The 22,641-nt window shown below is 31.2% G+C and overlaps 5 protein-coding genes across 5 annotated transcripts; 3 read left to right on the top strand and 2 right to left on the bottom strand.

Annotated features, from left to right (window-relative positions):
- Nucleotides 1–221: 221 nt before the first annotated feature.
- On the bottom strand, nucleotides 222–6,340 carry LOC123012526. Its single transcript, XM_044410520.1, has 4 exons — nucleotides 6,217–6,340; nucleotides 1,387–1,582; nucleotides 645–819; nucleotides 222–597 (listed from the first exon to the last, which is right to left on the bottom strand). The coding sequence occupies exons 1-4, from the start codon at nucleotides 6,231–6,233 to the stop codon at nucleotides 389–391; spliced, it is 597 nt and encodes a 198-aa protein (XP_044266455.1). The 5' UTR covers nucleotides 6,234–6,340; the 3' UTR covers nucleotides 222–388.
- A 2,814-nt stretch (nucleotides 6,341–9,154) lies between these two features.
- LOC123012835 (probable cytochrome P450 6a14) lies at nucleotides 9,155–10,813 on the top strand. The gene is made up of 3 exons (XM_044410998.1): nucleotides 9,155–10,263; nucleotides 10,314–10,559; nucleotides 10,607–10,813. The coding sequence occupies exons 1-3, from the start codon at nucleotides 9,171–9,173 to the stop codon at nucleotides 10,774–10,776; spliced, it is 1,509 nt and encodes a 502-aa protein (XP_044266933.1). The 5' UTR covers nucleotides 9,155–9,170; the 3' UTR covers nucleotides 10,777–10,813.
- Nucleotides 10,814–12,605: 1,792 nt separating this feature from the next.
- LOC123012814 (SET domain-containing protein SmydA-8-like) lies at nucleotides 12,606–15,069 on the top strand. The gene is made up of 3 exons (XM_044410966.1): nucleotides 12,606–13,843; nucleotides 13,923–14,095; nucleotides 14,522–15,069. Exons 1-3 carry the CDS (start codon nucleotides 12,682–12,684, stop codon nucleotides 14,642–14,644), a joined length of 1,458 nt encoding a protein of 485 aa, XP_044266901.1. The 5' UTR covers nucleotides 12,606–12,681; the 3' UTR covers nucleotides 14,645–15,069.
- Nucleotides 15,070–16,554: 1,485 nt separating this feature from the next.
- Nucleotides 16,555–18,694, top strand: LOC123012963 (beta-galactosidase-1-like protein 3). Its single transcript, XM_044411213.1, has 2 exons — nucleotides 16,555–16,612; nucleotides 16,659–18,694. The coding sequence occupies exons 1-2, from the start codon at nucleotides 16,593–16,595 to the stop codon at nucleotides 18,616–18,618; spliced, it is 1,980 nt and encodes a 659-aa protein (XP_044267148.1). The 5' UTR covers nucleotides 16,555–16,592; the 3' UTR covers nucleotides 18,619–18,694.
- Nucleotides 18,695–20,260: 1,566 nt separating this feature from the next.
- Nucleotides 20,261–22,641, bottom strand: LOC123012342. The gene is made up of 4 exons (XM_044410188.1): nucleotides 22,553–22,641; nucleotides 22,402–22,509; nucleotides 22,196–22,354; nucleotides 20,261–20,293 (listed from the first exon to the last, which is right to left on the bottom strand). The coding sequence occupies exons 1-4, from the start codon at nucleotides 22,628–22,630 to the stop codon at nucleotides 20,261–20,263; spliced, it is 378 nt and encodes a 125-aa protein (XP_044266123.1). The 5' UTR covers nucleotides 22,631–22,641.

The following is a 22,641-nucleotide window of genomic DNA, read 5'->3' as shown; positions in this document are numbered from 1 at the left end:
AAATGGTGTTTTATTTAATTTTTAAAATGAGTATTCTTAACTCGTATCTCACTTTTTATTTAAATAAAAATTTCGAAAAAATTCTAGATGATTTTTCATTAGCTTTTATTTACTCGTATTTTTTTATCAGATGATTCTAGTTATTTTCTTGGAAATGAAAAATGAAAAAATGTTGCTTGCTTAATGAATAATTTAATTTTGTAAAAATAAAATTGATTTACTTGTGTGAATATCGGTATATTTGTCAGATTTATTTACAATTTCTTTATACGAAAACTATTTTCTATTCCTTACAAATATTTGAACGTCACATAACTATCGCATTCCTAAACGTTTATTATTGTACAGTTTACAATTTATATGTCTTAATTATACAATATCTTTGTAATTAGCTTCTGGAACTAAATCTTCTGCCCGTCCTGGCCGGAGCGGCGGTCGAAGAAGGCTGTTCTTCGGCAGTTGGCTCATTGTTCTTCGCACTGTTGAATCTCCTTCTTCCTGCAGAAGCCCTCGAGGGCTTGGAAACTGGCTCGTTGTGTACTGGGGCTGGAGCCGATTCCTCCGCTTCACTCGCGTGATTTACTTTGGAATGTTTGTCTAAAAAATAGTATTTGTAACAAGGTTTTCTTTTCTAAACCACATACTGCTAGCTGCTTGTTCCCTCCTACGTTTCAAGGTTGCTAATAATTCGTCGTTGCTCCTGAAAGGTCGCACAATTCCCCCTTTCAGGAATTTTTTCGGCGCTTCTGTGGTGGAACTCGTCTGTTCTTGCTTTTCTTCTCCTTCAGCTTCATCGACGACTTCTTCTTCCTCCTCCTCCTAACAAACGACATGTCAACAAGTTAGTTAATTAGGCGCCATGAAAACTTGAGTGGATTGTGTAATTTGAACTAGTTTATTGTGCGTGAAATCGTGGATTTTGTATTTTATTACGGTATGTAAATGTCGATTTACACTGAATTCTTGGAAAGTCGATGTTAAATTGATAAGGACTCTCACTTGGTGACGCACCACGTTGTTTTTATTTCGGATATGCAATGGAGACATTTTCATACTAGGTTAAAAGAAAGTTCGAAATACTTTTAGGCGCCACCAAATTATTACCATATTGTCACCTGGTAAATTTACAGCGAGTTTCAAAACTTGACAAGTTTTCTACTCAGCTTTCATAAATCGTAGCCGGACACAAAATTAACTCAAATACAAACATTTTTTTTTAATATAAATTATCAAATTTCATTACCAAAAAACCACATTACTTAAATATGTAACCCAATCAAAACCGGTCACATTTGCATCACATGTTTTTTTCAAATGAAATTTTACCAAAGTAGTTCAAGTTGAAAAATACCATTTTCGTTTTTACACTTTTTTTATGATAATTACCGCTGGTGGTGTTGCTGTTGTTGTTGAAGTAGTTTTGGCGTTTCTGGCAGCTAAGGGATTCCGTCTTCCGATTAGGGAACTACGTGCTGGAGTTTTTTTTGGTGGAGGCGCTGGTTCATCTTCGTATTCTGCATATTCTTCTTCTGCTGGTCGAGCTGAAGTTAATGCTATTAAAAAGACTAGAGCGAATAACACTCTGTAAAACATATTTTTAAATTAATTATCGAGCAATTACTATAATATAGAATTTAATTTATTACAACTTATCCAACAAGTTTTTTACTTTAAAATACAGTCAAACTAAATTATTGCATTATTTACTATTTTGATGTAGGTACATAATTTTTGAAAATGTTAATTAATACATGTTGTGTTAAATTTGATAAAACTTGACCATCAAAATTTTGTTAAAATAAATAACTCTAAATCACCTTGATTATAGTTGATTGATCTAAAATAAATGTTTCATCAAAAAGCTCAGCTATAATACTTTTTGCTTCTGGATGAGATTTTTGACAATATTTGGTAATCGATCAAATTTTTATGGTAGATTTTGGCTCAGTTTTAAATTTTGATTTTTTGAAGGTACGAGTACATATTTGTATTTTTCTAACAGGTTTTTTTTTGAATAATAATAAATGATGTTTATTACAAAGAAAAAAATAAAAATAAAAAAACGTATTTAATAAAATTAAAATTGAAATAAATAACAAAATACCCAAAATAATAATTACATGCAAAAAAAGTAAACTACAAATAATAATAATAATAGTTATTTATTATACAAGACGATAAAGAAATTGTTTATCTACTGTACTCACTCACCAGAATTTCTCGTATCTGGCCGAATATAAACTGTAGACAAAAATTACTTTATTTCTCTAGGCGATAAAAGACTACATTATCTACTGAAATTAGTTGATAAAATATAAACAGTAGATAAAAATTACTTTATTTCACTAGACGATAAAAGACTACTTTATCGACTGAAATTAATTGATAAAAGCGCTTTTTAACATTGAGTACAAAATAAATGTAATTATTTATTTCATATTTCCCGGAAATTTGAGTAGGTGGATACACTATTATTTTTTTAATACTTATATAATATTATTTATTGCAATATTAAAATTTTCACATGTTAATTTTAGTATTAAAAGTTGTCAAGAAAATTGTTTTATCCTTAATGATCTTTTTAGATACATTCATTTTGATTATCAAATACATTGTACTGCATATCTGCGAGCAAATCTCTGCAAGCACTTTACATATGTGGTAATACAATTTAGAAAAAATGATCTCACGTGGTTTGTGCAGTGAAAGTGAGATGTCATAGGTCAGATTGTAATTTATTTGGCTGACATGTATACTAGTAGATAAAACAATAAGTGGTATTAATGTTCAAGTATTTGTGCACTTTAAATGAATTACGTCATTTATGTAATTTTTTGGTCAAGGTTCTGGGCGAGACATTTAAAAATGTATTCAATCAGTTTTACACTAGACTTGCTAAAACTTTGCAATGTTAGATTTACTGAACAAGTGAATTGTACTTTTATTATGTAATTAACTTATCGATTTGAATATTTGACTGTTATTTAAGACAAATCTGACGATATCTTGTAGAAATAATCGACGCCAGGCAGTGATGTCAGTATTTAATTAAATTCCTGGCAGCGCCTTTCTTGTCGGGCTTTACACTTTCGATAAACCTGTTCAACATCCTTGCAACAACCGAGCGTTGCGTTTCGCAACGCTTGACATTTCTTCCTTTACAATGAAACAATTTGACAAAAAGTCCTAAAATGAACAGTCAGCATCAATGTCAATGTTAAGCAACTAAAAAGATTCTTTTGGGATAAGTTTCTTCAACTGACATCATCACCATAACCAGTTTTAACAAGTTAATAATATCAAATTATTAACATTTGTACAAATAGTGAAGTGACTTTCTTACTCATGCTTCAGTACTAATTAGTAATCATTTTGATGAGTTGAAGTGAAAGCTCTTTCAAATGATTAGAGCCAAGTTTCATTGTGACGAAGAAATTTCACATTTGGATTGCATTCGTAAAAAATTAAACATTAAAATGATTTGTCTAAAGAATTACCAGAATTGGTAAAATATTACACAAATTTGAACTTGTTATAATACCATGCAATATCTAATTGTTGAAAAACATTAATATTATCAGAAAGTTTCTCTCATTTAAATTCAGGCTATAAGAATATAATAAGAGGTTCCGCAACTGATGGAATATGTCTTTATGCTTTTAATTATAACGTAATTAGACAAGTGGGTGTAGCAGACAAAGCGAAATAGAAATCTGCTGAAATATACGCCCATTTGCCAAAAAATAAATCATAATCTTTTGCAACTTGTAATTAGCTGAAATAAAACCTCTTCATTGGTTTGGAATTTGTTTAATTCTTCTAGAATTCAAAAATTATGAGGTTTTATTTACCTACTTTAAAAAATTGTAAATTCTAATGAACCAGTTCATTAGAAAAAACAAGATTTGTCTTCCCAAAAAATGTGGTCACGTGCAAGTCGAAGAAATGTTTTAATATGTCAAAAATGTAAAGTTCAAGGGCGACGACTCTGGAGTATTATGATTTTGAAATCATGTGATCTAGTAAAAAAAGTCTAATTTTGGGTATAAAATGATTTTTTTTTATATGACTGCATTATAATGTGCTTTTTTTGTATGCACTTTTTGTCCTTAACGTGGCAACAATACCTAATTATTTACTTTAATGTTATGCAGAGAATAAAATTGTGAACTTTTACTCTACTTTAGCATGAATTATTTATTGGTTTTCTTTTCTTTTGTTGATGACATTTAAGAATCAGATATTAACATTTTTGCTAAAATTTTATCATTATTCTGAATACTAGTAACTATTTGGTATTTTTTAAAATAAAGTGTTTTATTCTATCGATAAATTTAAAATTGTAGAATGCAATTGGTCTAATAAACAAAATAAGAAAACAGTTTAAATTTTATAAAATGAAAGAGTAAATAATTGATAGTTGCTTTCCTTGTTATTGTAGTTATACCAGATGAATAAAAAGTATGGAACCAAACGTTTTTTGCTAAAACTATTTATTTTTTAGAAAAACCAATTGATGAATGATAAAGTACTATAAAAATGTGTTGTTTTATAAAGAATATTTTTTTTCGAAATTTTCTTTTGTTTTTGAGTTCTTCAAAAAAAATATTTTTTTAAATGGCAACCCACTGTAAAACCATTTCTTTCATGAAGGTTATAATTTAATGATTACAACTATCTACTTTATATTTAATTTTTTACAAAAAACATCTTACATAATTTGCAATTTTGATAAAAAATCGCATAACTGAAAAACAAAACAAAATTTCGTTTTCAAAATACTATCACATTTTTTATATTACTTTAATTTATATTAATTATTGTTTTCTGGAGGCAAAAAAAACCGCTTGGTTCCATTTTTTATATTCACTCTGTATACTTTTTTTTCTGTTTGTTATTTGTGATTTAAAATAGAAGAGTTACAAATTTTATTACTTTATTACATTATTATTTACAAAACTTATAAACATAAAACAATTGAGGAGAAAAAAAAAAACGATTTATATACTGAAGTCCTGCGTTAAAAAAATGGCATTTTAGTTACTAGAATCACTGATTAGAACTTGCATACTGACTGGGTAAGTTTTGTTTATTATGCAATGCAAATATTTTTCTTTTTGAATCAAGGTGAACAATTTCTTGCAATATAAAATTAAAACAGTACAAAATAAAGGTAAGTTTACATTTGTAACAGGAATTTGTGAATTTTACACAACATTAAAAGAAAACATTAATAAACAGATAACCTAATTAAGTAAATTAAGAAATTACAGTTCTAATAATTTTGTGTTAAAAGTGGTCCAACTTCAAGGACATTGAATAAATCAAACAAGCTTCTGCTTCACTTAAGGTTACCATCTTTTACCACTTTTTCACATTCCTGTAAAAATTAAAAATAAAGTTCAAAATAATCACACAAGAATCAAGATTTTTTTATCCTCAAGGTTGCGAAAGATTAATTGTTACAAGACTTTAAGAATAACCTGTAATACTTAAACTTAGCAACATTTGACACAACAGGAAATAATTAACCCAATTTAAGATTTGCTCGCATTTTTCCACTTCTCGTACGTCAATCGAAAACGGCATTGCCCAAGTTTTTAAATAATAAGTCGCTTTTAATTATTGACAGAGTTGTTGCGTAAAATTTGCAGATTTCATAATTCAACGCTGAGCTAAAGAGGTTAATTTTATTTCACTGGTGATGCGCACCGTCTTGCAGAACTAAATGCATTTTTTCATTTCCTGCTGCTAGAAGGAGGTCTGCATTAAATGTCGACCTCTCTTTTTGGCTTGTTCAATGTCAAATTGCTTCAGAAAGGACCTTCCAGGCGTGCATATTTGACATATTTCCAGTTGGAAAAGAAAATAAGATTTTTGACAAATAAGCTTCATTGTGATAAAACCCCACAGCTTTTACGTTTATAATTTTATCAGAGCGAAAAAATTCGATTTCACATTGTTACGTAAGGATCTATCAATTCTGCTGGAGGCGGCAAGAAAAAGAAAAAGATTTAAATAGATGATTAGATGTTTCATCCAAGATTACAACTAGTAGTGTAGGTGTATAAAAGTAAGTATGCATAAATCATAGAATCGAGTTGCAGTAAAATATGAAAGCAAAACTGTTCGTTGTGTCTTAGACCTTTAATGCAAAATAAAAAATGCAATTTTTCGTAAATCTAGGTTAAAAAATATCGTAATTGATTGACTTACATAACGTTCAATTTCATTTTTGATTGAGGGATGATCTGCTTGCACTGAAGAGTTTCAATTCACTAGAATCAGCAATCCAGCCAAACCTATATTTATAAATTCTGTCTTGTGTTTTCCCTTCACTTTACAATCGGCCATGTAAGTAGAAAGTGTTAGTGTTACGGAAAACGGGTGAATTTACTCGTATCATGAAAGTGGACGAATATTTCGCATGTATTTACAGCACGAAGTGAAGAATTTTTGAAATTTTTTCTTTGTTTTATCAGTGCATTGATGATTATCAGCATCAGGTGCTTTACTGCAGGTGCCGAAATTTAATTTTACACCAACGGACAAATATAATTACTAAATATGTACTAATTAGATATTAATGTGTGTTATGTTACTTGTTGTCACTTAAATAATATGCCTAATAGATAGAAGCAGGTTTTTTACGCTTACGCATTGAATTCAGTTTAAAATTCTACAGTTTCGAAGGCTTTACCCTTATTTTATTATAAAGAATAATTGTTTATTTCTATAAATAAACGTATCGCGTATTTCTATAAAAACAAAAATAATGTAAGTATTTAATAATCATATCATTCTAAATATCTACATATTTATTAATTCTCACATTGAAACATTTTACCGTTTACGACTTTACGAGTAAATTCGTTATCAAATGATATCAAATCAGTGCAAAAACATTTTGTGTTTATAATTTTATTAAACTATTATCGCCGAAATAAAATAAATTAGATAAAAAAATGTTTAACAAAAAACTTAATTTGTATTAATTTTACGTTAATTATGCTTGATTAGTGATTATCCATTATACTATTCCACCAAAATTTACCTGCTTTTTACCGATAGAATCATTATTTTATTGATTTTTTTTAACTTGGAAGCAAATAACTCTATTTCCGTTTTCTGTTCTTGTCTTTAATTAATATTGAATTAACTATCGGAAATTGCTTTCGGTAAGAATATAAATCAATGAAAAGTGGAACCGACCTTAACAATACATCAGAAAAAAAACTGCTTAATTTACAAATCGCTGAATTTTAAAACTGCCAAGATAGGAATTTAAAATAAAAATGATAGAGGTAATTAACCTTCATAAAATTAAATAAAAATATATTTTTGAAATTATTGTATTGAAAGTACTTACCTACTATACTATTAAGGGCTTTACAGGATAAATAAAAAAGACTACTAATTAACATGAAAACGTAGTTTGTCTCACTTATCTTTTGTTAAATAAAATAAATAGTTTTTTTAATTGTTGAAATCTACTTTATCTTTTAATTTTATGGCTTCTAATGTAACGTAACAACTGTTAAAAATATTATTGATATTTATTTATTACAAATAAAAAATCTTGGATGAGACGCTTTGTATAAAAATTATAAAACTTTTTTTGGAAGCAAATAGAAATATTAAATAATAATGATTGTTAAGATTTTTACTTTATATCTAAAAAAATAGAGAAGGAATTTTAGGGCCAAACGGTAAGTTTTTGATTAGAAAACATATTACACTTTCAACCTTAACATTGTTTTAGAGGTTGCATAACACCGAATACCAACTGGGATGTTTTAAGAGTTGTCTAAATTAAACATTTGTTAAATATGATTAATTATAGAAGAACTTTAAGTTTATTTTGTAATTAATTTAATTCGACATTATTCTATAATTACTATGGTTTAATAAATTAAATATGTTAAGGAATAGATTTTCTTTTATAGTCAACCCGTAAAACATGCTCGGTTGGTAACTTGTATAAAAATTAGCCACCAATGTTCTGTTGAAGGTTCTAATTCAAATTTAAGTAAAAGCATGTTCAAAATGACCATTTTTAAAGAAAGGGTATTCAAAAGTTTTACTCCTTTTTATTTAATAAATTTCGGCTAAAGTATGTTGAAACGGTTCATGTTTTGTATTATACCTATGTAAAATGTTTCGGGGAGTCAATTGGTCTCAAGAAAACCGCAAAATTCTTGATAGTTTAGAAGTTATTGATGATGGTGATCAAAAAAACTGACAAATTTGCATACAAACCGTTTTGACCTTTGTCGAATTCAAATTTTAACTATTTTTGTTTTTAGCAGTGCCACAGAAAAATAAGCTTTTTATAAGATAGGAAATTAAAAGTGCGTTCTAACGGTACTAAACATCGATTTAATATATCCGCTCCGGGTACTAAAAATCGATCAAAATTTTGACAAAAATCGAAAAAATTAGAAATTTCAAAATTGAACCAAATGTATTCCTAGAGACCCAAGAGAGAGAAGTGCATAAAACGTTGTAGAAACGCAAGAAATTTATTTTTGTAAAAATTTGGTCAGCTATTTTGCTGTCATTCTAATAACCATAACAAGCAGAGAGCATAAGAATGCTCTTATATCGTGAAAATTATTTTTTTAACACTTTTTACACTTTTATAATGGTCCTACAAACTTAGAAAAGTGCATAAAACGTTATGAAGCTTGTTTAAAAAAAAAAAAAACGATTTTTTTGAGTTTTTAAACACTAGTAGTCACTTTAACTTTTTTCAAAAAATCGAAATTTTTTAAATTTTACCAATTCTAGTTTTCTTAGAAACTTCTAGAGAAAAGTGCATAACATGTTATTGGGGCAAGTTAAAAAAAATTTTTTTTTGAGTTTTCAAATATGCTACTAATAAGTAGCAAAAAATCAAAAATTTTAAAATTAGACCTTTGATATTTCTTGCACTTTTAATGATTTTAATGAGTAATTTGCTCCCCTCCCACAACAGCAATCATCTTCAAAACCTTTAGGTCAAAAGGTCATATCTAACACACATTATCGCATTTATTTGCTATTTATATTTTGTTGTATGACCTCTCTCTCTCCATCGGACCACGTAGCGCTACAAACATATCCAATAACTTCATTATTATCACACTCTGACTCACTTCCAGTTAGTCTACAACCTCCGAAAGTGAACAATGTTTCTCTTTGATTTACAAGTGTCAGTCATTCAACTGCTTTCACTTTCTGGTGTTTCAATCTTATCCGCGTACTATTTCTACTACCAATACTGCTACACCTACTGGAAGAAGAAAGGCCTTCCAACTAGCAAACCTCGTTTTCCATTTGGGGATTTGTCATCGTCAGTTTGGGGTAAACAAAGTGTTTATAGTCGCTTGGAGACTCTTTACAACCATTTCAAAGCCAAAGGCTATAAACATGCAGGAATTTATTTTTTCAACGGTCCTATATATTTTCCTATAGACCCAGATATAGTTAAAAAAGTGTTGGTAACCGATTTTGAGTATTTTGTGGATAGAGGAATGTACGGAAACGGAGAAGAGTTACCTCTCAGTTGTCACATTTTCTCAATGAAGGGAGAAGAATGGAAAAATATTAGAACAAAAATGTCTCCTAGTTTTACAGCCGGGAAAATGAAAAGTATCTACAATATTGTGGTTCAAAATTGTGAAAATCTGATCAAAGTTTTTCAACCATTTGCGGAAGCAAGAAAAGTTATAGACATTAAAGATATTCTAATGAGATTCACTGCTGATGTTATTGGTTCCACCTCTTTTGGAATTGATTGCAACAGTCTGGATCATCCTGACACCGAATTTTCCAAGATGGTCAACAGAATTTCCAATCACTCCGGATGGAAATTATTAAGAGTTGCATTAGAGGAGGGTCTCCAGAACCCGGGAAATATCGAAAAAATTGCATACAATGATAAAATCGTAGAAGATTTTTTTACAAATTTAGTCAAAGAAACGATGGAATATCGAGACAAAAACAACATCATCAGAAACGACTTTTTACACATGTTGATGCAACTGAGGGAAACAGCCGGAATGTCACTCAAAGAGATAGTTTCCCAATCGTTTCTCTTCTTTATTGCTGGTTTCAAAACTTCGGCTTTAACCATGTGCTACTGTATTCACGAATTGGCCCACAATCAGGACCTTCAAGACAAAGTGAGAGAAGAAATTGATAAAAATTTGGGGAGAGATGTTAGTAAATATGTGTACGAGGAACTTATCGCTTTGCCAACTTTGGATAAAGTTATCAAAGGTAAGACTTTAGTAAGTTATGTTCAAGAAGGAAAAATATTGGTTTTGCAGAAACCATGAGAAAGTATCCTCCTCTTCCAATGTTGAATCGCATCTGTGTCAAGCCTTATCAAGTACCTGGAACTGACGTAGTAATTGATAAAGGTACTCCTGTAATAATTCCGGTTTTGGGACTTCAGAGGGATCCGGAGTTTTATCCTGAACCTTTAAAGTTTGACCCGGAACGGTTCAGTAATGAAAATAACATCGTTCCCTATACTTATTTGCCATTTGGGGACGGTCCTCGTAATTGCATAGGTACTAATTTTTAATAAAGTGGGAATTGTGTGTATGTTATTTTGCAGGTTTGCGTTTTGGAATGGTCAAAACAAAACTGGCTGTTGCTGCGTTATTAAATGATTTTAAATTTCTGGCGAGTTCAAAGACACGAAGAAATCTTGTGATTGATCCAAGCACTACCTCAATTTTGTACAATGTTTCAGAAGGTATTTACACGAAGATTATTAAAGTATAAATCAAGTTTTTGTAGGTTAATAAAAAGTTTTTTTTAATCTTTTGTTTTATTGGACTCAGATCAGTGGGATGAGTTTATTTTTGGATTATGTTATTTCGCTAAAAGTAAACAATTTGGTTCAATATAGTCCGCCGTTTATTGCTTTTTAATGGACATGTGCAGGCTTTTAAATTTTTTGTTTATACGAATAAATAGGCTTAAGGAGTAACAAAATAATCAATTTAATGGATTATTTTAAAACGGAAAAATCCTCAACAGAAAAAGTTTTTTTCTAAATTTAAACATCGGTTAACTTTGAGAAGAAGATTAAAATTTAAAAAACATTAAATACAAGTTTTCTTTAATGACTGCACTTAATTTTTAATATATGTTCTTGGAGACAACATTTCAAAATGTTTTCAGTGGTAAACTTTCTTTAAAAATATATTTTGTTTGAATTCCGAGTGACTGGCTGGTGTTATGTTTTCACGACCATCTCAACATTGTTTTTATCTTATTTTTATAGCCGTATTTACACTTGTTAAATTAGCAACAAACGGAGTAAAATTTAAAAAAGTATAGTTCTGAGAATTGTATAAATAAATATTTTTACAGTTAGGTATTTATCTTCCTAAATACACTTTTAGAGTTATTACTTATTAGAAATAGTAAATTTTAAAATTTGAATAAACTTCTGAAGATTTAATAAATAGAAATAGTTTCTTGATGATATTTTTAATGTTACAATAGTTAATAAGTTAAGTATTTTTTAATCATTCTGTATATAGGTGTCCCAGCAAATTGATAAAGTCCAATATTGACCTTTAAACGATAATATTTTAAAACATGTATATATGGGAAATTGATTTGATACTAGTCTAGTCCATCGCCTAAAATTATTTTCAACTATACAGCGTGTCCCAAAAAAAGTTACAATACAAATTTGTGTTTTTTTAAATGAAACACCATATGTTTCTTAGCATTTTTGGATAAAGATTTGTATGACAATGTTTTGAAGCTAAACTTTTATTAGTCGATTTTGCTTAGTTTAAAAAAAAGACGGTTTTTTGACGAAAACATGCACTTTTTAAACAAAAACTAAGACAGCTAGAACAAATTTTTTCTTACTTCTACAAAGAAGAAAGTACAGAATTTGAAGCTTTATTTATTTTTTTAGATAGACAATTTATCAATCAAAAATAAAAAATAAGATGTTCCATTTAAATTTTGTAAGTTATTGAACTTTTAACAAACGCCTTCATTTTTTATCTTTGCAAATGCAACACACTAAAATGTTACAACCTTGTAGCTTGTACCTTCTTCTTTGCGGTAGTAAAAAAATATTTCTAGATGTCTTAGTTTTTGTGTAATAAATTTTTAAAAAGTGCATGTTTTTGTCAAAAAACCGTCTTATTTTTAAAACTAAGCAAAATCGACCAATAAAAGTTTAGTTTAAAAACATTGTCATAAAAATCTACATCAAAAAACGCTAAGAAACATATGGTGTTTCGTTTAAAAAAACTCAAGTTTGTATTGTAACTTATTTTTGATTTTTAATTTTAAGCAATGGACTAGCTTAGCATCTATCACTTTCCTATATACATGTTTTCAAATTTTATCGTTTAAAAGTCAATATTGGAGTTTACCAACTCGCTGGGACACCCTATATAAAAGAATTTTTGCAAATAAAATATCTATATTTTACTGGATTAAAGAGATGTTTTATTTCATCATATTTTACATTATTTTGGAAATTGCTTGACCTCATCTCAAGCACCTGTCTGAAGACCCGCACCTCCCTAGTATATATTTTTAAGATGCGCACCAACGCAAACCGCACTCAGTTCAAACTTAAATATAAATCGAACTCGTCCCAATTGACGAATTTATATCTCCTTAAGCCAAATCTATTTACAATCACTCAAAATGCACCGTAATATCGACACAATAACCCAAACAATCCACAAATATCTCGAACGCAAATCACTTGACATCTACGACGCCCCTTGGGTAATCAAAAAATCCGAACTGGGAGGATTTGGGGTTTTTGCAACAAGACCGATCGAAGTTGGAGAACTAATCTTCAAGGACTTTCCGGTGATTTTGGGACCTCGAGCTGCCCCCACGTGCCCTTTATCGTGCGTCAGTTGTTACAATAGACGAAATTTGAGGTTGTGTGAGAAGAAATGTGGGCTTTTGTTATGTTCGGATGAGTGTGAAAAGTCGTCAAAACATCAAAAAGAGTGTAAGATTGTAAGACAGTGGCAGAGTAAACCCATTTCGGAGGAGCTGTCCGCAAAGCTTATCAAAGTGTTATCACCAATCAGATCGTTGCTTTTGAGTGAGGAAGACAAAGATGTGGTCAAGTGTCTGAAAGCACACAAGTCGGACCAACACGGGTTTGAAGTGGATGTTATGAAAGATCTCCTGGCTTTAAATGTGAAAGAAGATGAAGAGAAATTCATGAGGTTTGTTTGTTCGGTTATGGATTCGAACGCTTTTGAGGTTCTTGTTGGTTTTGAGGATAACCAAGCGAGTGTTAAAGGTTTGTACCCTCTGGGAAGTCTAGCCAATCACTCTTGTTGCCCTAACACCTGGCACGTGTTTGACGACAAGCAGCATATGATAGTCCGGGCCTCAAAATTCATTCCTCAAGGATCAGAAATTTTTCATTCTTATTCAAGACTCATCTGGAGCACTTCTGCCAGACGCCTCCACTTGTACAGAACCAAACACTTTTTGTGTAAGTGCCAAAGATGTCAAGACCCCACCGAATTTGGTACTTATATCGGTTCAATTTTGTGCAAAATTTGTAAAACTGGGAAAGTAATCCCAATTAACCCTCTCCAAACTGGCAAATGGCAGTGCGAAAGCTGTGGCAACTTGATTCAAAAAGAAGAAGTCGCAAATTTAACTACTCTACTTGGCTCTGCTTTGAATAGTTTCGACGACGACGATGTCACAGTCATGTTGCGATTACTCCATCAAAAACTGCCAAATTTAGTGCCTGAAAATAACCAAACTTGCGTAGAACTCAAGTATAAACTTATCTGGATTCTAGGTCATCATCAAGGCTTTGCTTGGAATGGTGAGTTTGTTTCTTTACCGTATTATTAATAACTCGGTTCTTTATTTTTACTTGGCGTGAGCTTTAAATAACTTTTCAGAACTTTCTGATGAATATCTTACGATCAAGGACAATTTCTGTCAAGACCTTTTGACTTTGTTAGAGGCCCTCCATTTAGGACAATGTAAAATGAGAGGATTGTTGTTGTACGAACTGTATTCCTGTTATAAAGAGCACAAAAAGAGAGAAGGGAAATCTGCAAGTGTTTCGAAGGTAAGATTTTCAAAAATTTGTTACTAAATTTAACGGAGCAAAACATGTTGAGTCATAGGTTTGCATTTGCTGCATTTTTCATTTAATTTATGTTTTAGTTTTCTAAATTAAAAAAAAAGTAAACTACTTTTGTTTAGAATTATCTGGAAAAAAATAATTTGGCACGTTATTTTAAAATTTAATCGTTTTATTTTTCACAAGTTGGCGAAAACAATCAAATTTGATTATGTTAAGTGTTGTTGAACTGTCATAGAAATGTCAAGGTTATTTTTGTTGATTTCTTTTTGTTTTCATTCAGGTTGAATAAAAATGTCTTAATCTGATTTTAAAATAAAACTTGATTTTTGTCCAATTTGATATAACGATACGTGTCTAAATTTATATTCCTACTTATAAATATAAATTTTTGTTTATTTTTAATTTCAGGTACATGAAAATCAGATGAGAAATATGCTTCAAGAAGCTGCGGATATTTTGATGTATGATGTTACCGCACCAGCTGAAATTAAAATGATGTGGCCTGAAGAAATGAAAGTGAAGACGGAATGATAATATATTTCTTTATAATTTATTATTAATGTGCAAACATATTTTTTAAATTSATTAAATCGAGAGATCAAGATAATTTGTAATCGAGTCYTCTRTGGATRTGAAAACGTATGTCTGTTTTTGAACCAAGTGCACATAAAATGACAAGTCCGAAGATAAAACGACAAAATGGCCTAGAATTAGTCTCTGACGTATAATAATAAGACCGTGAACGGTTTTTTTTTTACATAAGTTTAGTTATTAAAATCATAATTTTTTTGATCATACCATTTTACCTTTTGATTTGTGATTTTTTTTTCGGATTCAGACAAATTATTTTGATCTCTCGATAGTTTTATGTTATATTACACTGTACAACATGATTCAAACATTTTTGGTTTATAGAGAAATGTAAAACCTTATCATAATAAAGTTATTTAATTAAAACAAAACACAGTTTTTGGAATTTTTATTAAAGATTATGGTGTAGTGTCAAATGTGAAAGTGAAAAAATATTAATGTTTTTTTACTTTTTTTAACAGTATATGTGCACAAATATTTTTGTAACAACAACGTACATCTCTTGTGTGTATTAACGAGATGTTTAAAAAGTAAACTTATTATAATTAAAATGTTTATACATCACATTTGATGATTTAGCACGAGTTTGAATTTTGTATTTAAAAATCGATCGAGTTGGCTATGCATTTAATACATGAGGCGGCACCTATACGTTGTTCTTATAACATCTAAACTTTGGGCTATAGAAAACGTCATCTACAGCAAGAAAATTGCAAAAAGGCGTTTTTGTAGTTTTTTTTATTAAAAATTATGACTTTTAAAATATTTCGGAGGTATTTGTATTAACAATTTTCTAAAATAGCAGATAATTTCATTAATACATACATTTCGAGCATTGTTTGTTAGATGGCTCTGGTATAGACTATACAGAACACTTCAAAGTTGAAATTTAAAAATGCAATTTTATTATCTAAGAAATTATTCTTCATGCTGTTGTTGTTGTTGCTGCTGTTGCTGTTGCTCTCGCTGTATCGCCAACAATTGCTGGTTTTCGTACCATTGTTGTTGTTGCTGCTGCTGTTGGGTTAGAGGTTGATTCGGGGGGCTTTGATCCGGATTTTGACCCAACTTGCTTCCATCGCGTTGGTCACTAAAACAATATAATCTACTAAAATGTCATAAAATGACATACAATGTCATTTAAAATAAAAAAAAAGATAAAAAGATAAAGAGATAAGATTGATTTATCTAATGTACAGTTGGAGACAAAATAGTGTGGTCGTCAATGTCACTTGAATGACATTAAATTGTAAAGCATGCTTTAGGACTGTTAACCTTATTTTTACRTACTGTCAATCATAGTTGACAAGTTGTATGTACAGTGGCGGTCATTGAAAAGTAATACACGGGATTTTGACACATCCTCTCAAAATTAAAAAAATGTATAATGCAATTTTTTCGTCGTGATTGTCAGTGTTACTGAAAACGTCACTTTTGACATATCAGTGGTGGACGCCGTCAGGAAAATTTCAAAATGCCGCAATTGTCGAAATAAATAAATTGTACAGAAATAAATAAATATAAAGAAATAAATGTGAACAAAATGACTGCTCTTAAAGCAAAGAAGAAGATTCTAGTGACATTTTAAACATGACAGTGATTGTCAATTTTAAGGGAAATTTACAACGCCAATTTTTTTTTATTTGTCAAGTGTATTACTTTTCAATGGCCGCGACTGTACATATTTTGATAGAAAAATATAATAGTTGTCATTAATTTGAAATTGTAATTTGTTTAACATTAAAGCTTGAATTACACTGAAGTGTCAGAAAAGTGACGAACAAAGTATTTTGTCTCCAACTGTACTTTAGACACTTAAGATAAACTTATAAAAATAAGTAAAAAAAATACTTTAAGTCAAAGTTACATCAGAAGATWAACAGTCAACATGCTCAAGATTACACACCTGTAAGTCTTTTAATAATTAATAACAGTTTCTTACACTTTAATAAAGTTTTTTACTTTTTTTCATATTACGATTTGCCGCTTCTGATGACTTACCAACTCTTTACCAATACTACACCACTGATGGAATTTCCTCTGGTTTATCAGTCGACCAACCTTACTTCACTCTAAACGGCAAAAACATTACCATTTACAGTGGTGCCATGCACTACTTTCGGGTTCCCTCGGAATACTGGCAAGACCGTCTCCGGAAACTAAGAGCAACCGGACTCAACACTGTCGAAACGTACGTTCCTTGGAACCTTCACGAATTCATGAACGGTACTTTTGATTTTGGAGACGGCGGAAGCGACTATCAGAGACTTTTAGACTTGGAACTCTTCCTGACTCTTGCAAAGAAAGAAGATTTGTTTGTTATCGCACGTCCGGGGCCTTATATTTGCGCAGAGTTTGAATGGGGGGGTCTTCCTAGCTGGTTGTTACGCGAAGAAGGGATTGTAGTGCGGTCGTCAGATCCACTCTATATGAAATACGTCAAACGATACTTTGATAAGTTATTGCCGATTCTTGCCAAGCACCAGTTTACCAAAGGAGGGCCTATAATTGCCGTGCAAGTGGAGAACGAATACGCGTCAGTACCTATGGAAAAGGATCACGAGTATTTGCAACAACTGGTCGATATCATGCACGATAACGGCATTGTTGAGTTGTTGGTAACATCGGATGGCGCTGGTTTTGGTAATGCTGGTACCCTTCCTGGGGTGCTTTTCCAAACGGTGAATTTTGGATCAGACGCTAAGGCTTCGTTCACAAAATTGGAAGACATGCAACCAAACAAGCCACTAATGGCGATGGAGTTTTACCCAGGATGGTTCGACCATTGGTCCGAAAGCCACCACACTGTTGGCAATAGCACATTTGAGAAGAATTACGAAGAAGTTTTGGCTTATCCAGCGTCGGTCAATTTGTACATGTTTCATGGTGGTACCAATTTTGGATTTCTGAATGGTGCCAATGTTGGTTCTGGAGATAATTCCAATTTCCAACCAACCACTACAAGCTACGACTATGATGCCCCTTTGTCGGAAGCTGGAGATTATACTGACAAATACGAGATTATTCGAAACTTGATAAAGAAGTACAATCCGATCCAGACAAAAACACCCGATCCTCCGGAGTTGTATGACCGCCAAGTTTATCCAACTTTGGCAATTGAGGAACAATTGGAGTACATAGATACCATAAGACAAGTTCGATATCGGATTTTTACGACTTCTTACGAATCGATGGAGACTTTACCGGCGATAAATTCTAATTCTGGGCAAAGTTACGGCTATATTATCTACCGTTCTACACAAATGAACATTCCAGCAAATTCAGTTTTGACCATCACGGGTCATGTTCGTGACACTGTGATGATTTTAATAAATGATGTCTTAATCTCAAAACCATTATCTAGCCTCGACGATTTAAATACCTTCGGCTACTGGAGACTCGACAATTCGAACATAACTCTAACAGAAACCGATTTAGTTAACGCAACTTTGGATATAGTCATAGAAAATTATGGACGTGCCAATTATGGCAATTTCTATCATCAATTTAAAGGTCTCACTCCAGATAACAAAGTTTATCTCAATGATGAAGAGTTACAACCTTGGCTAACTATTCCTCTTGAATTTCAAAAATCTTATAATACGAAACTAACCGACTGGAAACCGGCTGATGAATTGAAGAAGGGACCAGGATTGTATAAAGCTATTCTCAATCTTGACAATAATGTTGACAGATATAATGATACGTATATTGATATGCAAGAGTGGAAGAAAGGGATTGTGATAGTTAATGGATTTGTCTTAGGGAGGTATTCTTTCATAGGGCCACAACAAGCACTTTACTTACCGGGAGCTTATCTASAACATGGAGACAACGAAATTATTATTTTTGAACAGTTCCAACCGGCGGCWCAAGTGAAATTTTCCAAGGACCAAATATACAAAAATCCATGATTGTGGGTATTTTTGGACTTTGCAATGTATTATTTCAAGACCAATTAATTTTTAATATACATAAGCCTTAAACGTTTTTTGTCAAATTTTTATCTAATGCGAGACTCGGGTTAACAACGTGTTAATTTTCCCTGATATGTAAAAATTAATCATCAGTACCAAGAAGAGTCTGGCGTCACTTAACGTCGGAATCTCGACTTGATAGTTTACACCGTAAAACAATAGATTGTTTTTGCTTACATCGTAGCCTTCATTGATACCTATGTTCCTTAAGATAATAAACTTGAGACTTAAGATGAATTACACAGTAAACAAAAATGTGAATTGGTACAAGCATTATGTAAAGTAATTCTGTATAAAATCGAACAAAAGTTTTTCCACTCGAAACAATAATTTTCAAAAAAGGTAAAATCGTGGAATATTTCTCTATCATCGTCATCCGGAATTGCATGTAAGTAACCACTAAATATAGCAATCATTAAATTTGCCACAAAAAACACCGTAAAAACTTTGCATTCCTTTTCGAACAAGTAGAAAGAGGGACCATCTGCAAGTGTAAGCTTCCGTAATTGAGCTTTTTTAAATAATTTAAGGATCATGTCTGTTTGTGCGATTGTAAATAGTGCAACAGTGGATACTATAACCTAGATAAAAATTTAGAATATATATATTTTTTGTAAATTTTTTACAAAAAAAGTTCCAAAAAATACAGGTGCATATTTGACAAAGTAGTAGACGTTGAAATTAACATAAAAGAAATAGACTTGGATAAGTGTTGTTGAAAGATGTATTAAAAGAGTTGTTAATAAAATCAATTTTGTTGTTTTAAATTTTAAAATGTCGAGGATAAGAATTCTTACTAACTTCATTGAATCATCTGAATGAAACGTTCACAAATTATTAAAAACAGAAACTACATAAAATCTACTTACTTTTAAAAAAAGATTCTAAGTCAAAATTGGTGCTGTCTGTTGGTGTTCGTGGCATTTTTACATCTAAGCTCTCAGCAGTGCAAAGCACACTATTAAATGTTTCTTAATGGATTCAAGACAGGTGATTAACTCAGAAATATGCCATTAAAGAAAAGTTTATCAATTTATTTTAAATTATCAACAGATCTAAGTTTGAAAATAAAGTTTCATTCTCAATCTTGACAATAATGTTGACAGACATAATGATACGTATATTGATATGCAAGAGTAGAAAAAAGGGATTGTGATAGTTAATGGATTTGTCTTAGGAAGGTATTCTTTCATAGGGCCACAACAAGCACTTTACTTACCGAGAGCTTATCTACAACATGGAGTCAACGAAATTATTATTTTTGAACAGTTCCAACTGGGCGTCCCAAGTCAAATTTTCCAAGGACCAAATATACAAAAACTCATGATTGTGGGTATTTTTGGACTTTGCAATGTATTATTCCAATTCCAATTAATGTAAAATTAATGTATTAGACCAATTAATTTTTAATATACATAAACCTTAAACGTTTTTTGTCAATTTTTTTTTATCTAATGCGAGACTCGGCTTGACGACGTGTTAATTTTCCCCGATATGTAAAAATGAATCATCAGTACCAAGAAGAGTCTGGCGTCACTTAACGTCGGAATCTCGACTTGTTGGTCTCCCGRAGCGCCCCCTAATTGCCGGTCCACCCCTGGGGGGCGGCGCCCTGCACAGGTGTAATGAATTTCATATAAAACACTCTTGCACGTCGTGAAAAATGATTTTCGTATAGATACGATCTCTTGATGGAAGGATATTAATAAAGCTGTACATGCGTATTGTCAAAAATAAACTCTTCGCTTTTTTAATCAACCAAATGGAATTTGTTTCGTGATTGGTCCGGTACTGATTTATCGATTCGGATGCTGCTGTCTTAATCTCATAACGAGAAAAAATCGATGCATTTTTTCCAAATCCGGCCACAAGGCGAACGCAATAACATAAATCAGTTTGTATGGTATATGACGCACCACCTGTCCACCAACTTAAAACACAATCAATCATCTCGAATAATTATTACCCAAGCGAAGATGGGACGTTTTGAAACTTCTCATTTGGGAGAAAACGATTAGAAATTGCGGTTTGAAAGCAGAAATGTTTTCTTATCTTCAAAAGTCTGACCACACGCCTCTCTTGCAACGGTCTTTTCTTCAATTAATTGATTTGATAATTAATTATTAGTCAAACCTGGCAGTGATTAATTATTTTAATCTGCCGAAGTCATAATTAGAAAACAGTAGGTACAAGCACCTGACTCATGTACAATTTAGTAACTCAAAAAAGATATTTTCTAATTCTTGTTAGGTGCAATACTCAATATTTTTCTTTTTTTTTGAATTTAAATATTATTTTGACAAGGAAATGTCTATTTTTTGATAGAAAAGTCTCAAACTTTTGCATTTTTCGAAATAGTCTTTTGCTAAATGGCGTGCCATTAATCAGCCTCGTCCAATTTCGTCTGTCTATTGCCACAAAGGCGAGCAAAACGAGGTTCACGTTTAATTCCGGCCGTTTTTTTCATAGCAGGAGTGACGATGTGTGTTTAGTTGTAGTGTGGAATGTTAGGTAATTAATCACAGTCTAGTTGGCTGGTTTGGAACTCCGGGGGGCTCACACAGCCTTAAACACCGAGAAAATTGCCAACGATTCGTTGCTTTTTTTACGGGCCGCCACCAAATCTTCCAGATTTTAACACAATTGATGCGGAGATATTAATCAGAGTATTGGTTATGWTTTATGAGTGGCGAAGGGAAAAGGGAGGAGTYCTCCGTTTCATGTGATGAGATTAAATAGTTCTCTTAATGGCTWGTCTTTTTCTTGTTTTATTATTAACTGGTTTAGGGACTGGCTCATAAAGTATGTGTTTGGTATGTTGAAAATTCTGAGGCACCTTTTAATTATCTAATCAAGTGGGACTGACGTTATTTATTCCTCCTGGGAACTCCCTACGGTATATTAACACCAAACTGGACCCGGCCCGTCGCTAAACAATAATCCGGGAACTGAATCAATTAAAAAAATTTATGGCAGCCTGAATAATGAAGAAAACTATTTTTGGATTTTGGTACGTAAGAAAAAAAAATTTAGTATATGACATCTTATCGAGAGTAGTGCGTTATTAATTTTTGCCTCCTACTTTGGTCTTCTTTTTGAATTTATACAAGGTGTACTTTATGAGAAAATAAATCCAATTAAATCAAATATTTTTTTTTCTTATCCTTGAGTTATGATTATAAACAATAAACAAAAAATAAAGAATACAAGTTACTGTCTGCAAGAATGTGCATTTATTACATAATTGTGTAGAAATATATTAGTAAAAAGTATGTGTTATTAATAGGTATTGCAGAAGTAGTACAATTATTTTGATAAGGTGATGAGTGATGACTTAATTTTAAAAATCTCTTTTTAGTGCTTTTAATAGTGAAAATGCTGAATACATAGCTTTTAAAATCTGAAAACAAAATGATAAACTACATGAGTTGAAAATGCATCATTTAGAAAAAATAGAGGTTTTTTTCTTATTTTGTATGAGTGAATTTTTTGATAGCAGAAGACTGAATCTTACCGAAACTCCCAGTTCATAATTAATTGCATAATTTTCCGAAAATTGTAATTTGAATGGTTGCATTGTTGACATTCTTACAATTAAAAAAAACCGTTTGTTTTCTTCATTCCAATCATACCAATTGCAATTATAAATAATAGCATCCACGTCATCTGAAGACTGTAACTGCAATTCAAAGAATGTGTTTTGTAAATTATCTCACTTACCGAATTTTCAACCATTTGGCCAGATACTATAGCTGCTATAAAAGTGTTGAATGCAGCTACACCAAGAGTACTAAGACGACCAAACTTATCAAAAAGATTGCCTTCAAACTAATCAACATTTATCATATAAGTTTTTTTTTCTATCTCTTACCAACATAACAAAGTATAAGATGCTAATTCCCAAAAGACATCCGACAATGGCAAAAATCGCAATAAAACCTCGAATCATTTTTTTAATAT

The sequence above is a fragment of the Tribolium madens genome, unplaced genomic scaffold (assembly GCF_015345945.1).
Source record: "Tribolium madens isolate multiple individuals breed KSU strain unplaced genomic scaffold, Tmad_KSU_1.1 Scaffold_96;HRSCAF=242;Tcas5.2_LG5, whole genome shotgun sequence".
Lineage (NCBI taxonomy): Eukaryota > Metazoa > Arthropoda > Insecta > Coleoptera > Tenebrionidae > Tribolium > Tribolium madens.
Note: the sequence above shows the minus strand (reverse complement) of the source record. Positions and strands in the feature narration are given on the sequence as shown.

Bases quoted from the DNA above. Each gene is read 5' to 3' on its own strand.
- LOC123012526 (XM_044410520.1), bottom strand. The intron at 820-1,386 runs GTAATTATCATA...GTCGTTTGTTAG, and splicing joins CAACAGCAACACCACCAGCG to GAGGAGGAGGAAGAAGAAGT. The intron at 598-644 runs GTATGTGGTTTA...ACTATTTTTTAG, and splicing joins GAGGGAACAAGCAGCTAGCA to ACAAACATTCCAAAGTAAAT.
- LOC123012835 (XM_044410998.1), top strand. From the start codon at position 9,171: ATGTTTCTCTTTGATTTACAAGTGTCAGTCATTCAACTGCTTTCACTT. The intron at 10,264-10,313 runs GTAAGACTTTAG...TTGGTTTTGCAG, and splicing joins TTTGGATAAAGTTATCAAAG to AAACCATGAGAAAGTATCCT. The intron at 10,560-10,606 runs GTACTAATTTTT...GTTATTTTGCAG, and splicing joins CGGTCCTCGTAATTGCATAG to GTTTGCGTTTTGGAATGGTC.
- LOC123012814 (XM_044410966.1), top strand. From the start codon at position 12,682: ATGCACCGTAATATCGACACAATAACCCAAACAATCCACAAATATCTC. The intron at 13,844-13,922 runs GTGAGTTTGTTT...ATAACTTTTCAG, and splicing joins TCAAGGCTTTGCTTGGAATG to AACTTTCTGATGAATATCTT. The intron at 14,096-14,521 runs GTAAGATTTTCA...TTTTAATTTCAG, and splicing joins AATCTGCAAGTGTTTCGAAG to GTACATGAAAATCAGATGAG.
- LOC123012342 (XM_044410188.1), bottom strand. From the start codon at position 22,630: ATGATTCGAGGTTTTATTGCGATTTTTGCCATTGTCGGATGTCTTTTG. The intron at 22,355-22,401 runs GTAAGTGAGATA...TTGCAGTTACAG, and splicing joins GCCAAATGGTTGAAAATTCG to TCTTCAGATGACGTGGATGC. The intron at 20,294-22,195 runs GTAAGATTCAGT...ACACCTGTGCAG, and splicing joins ATTATGAACTGGGAGTTTCG to GGCGCCGCCCCCCAGGGGTG.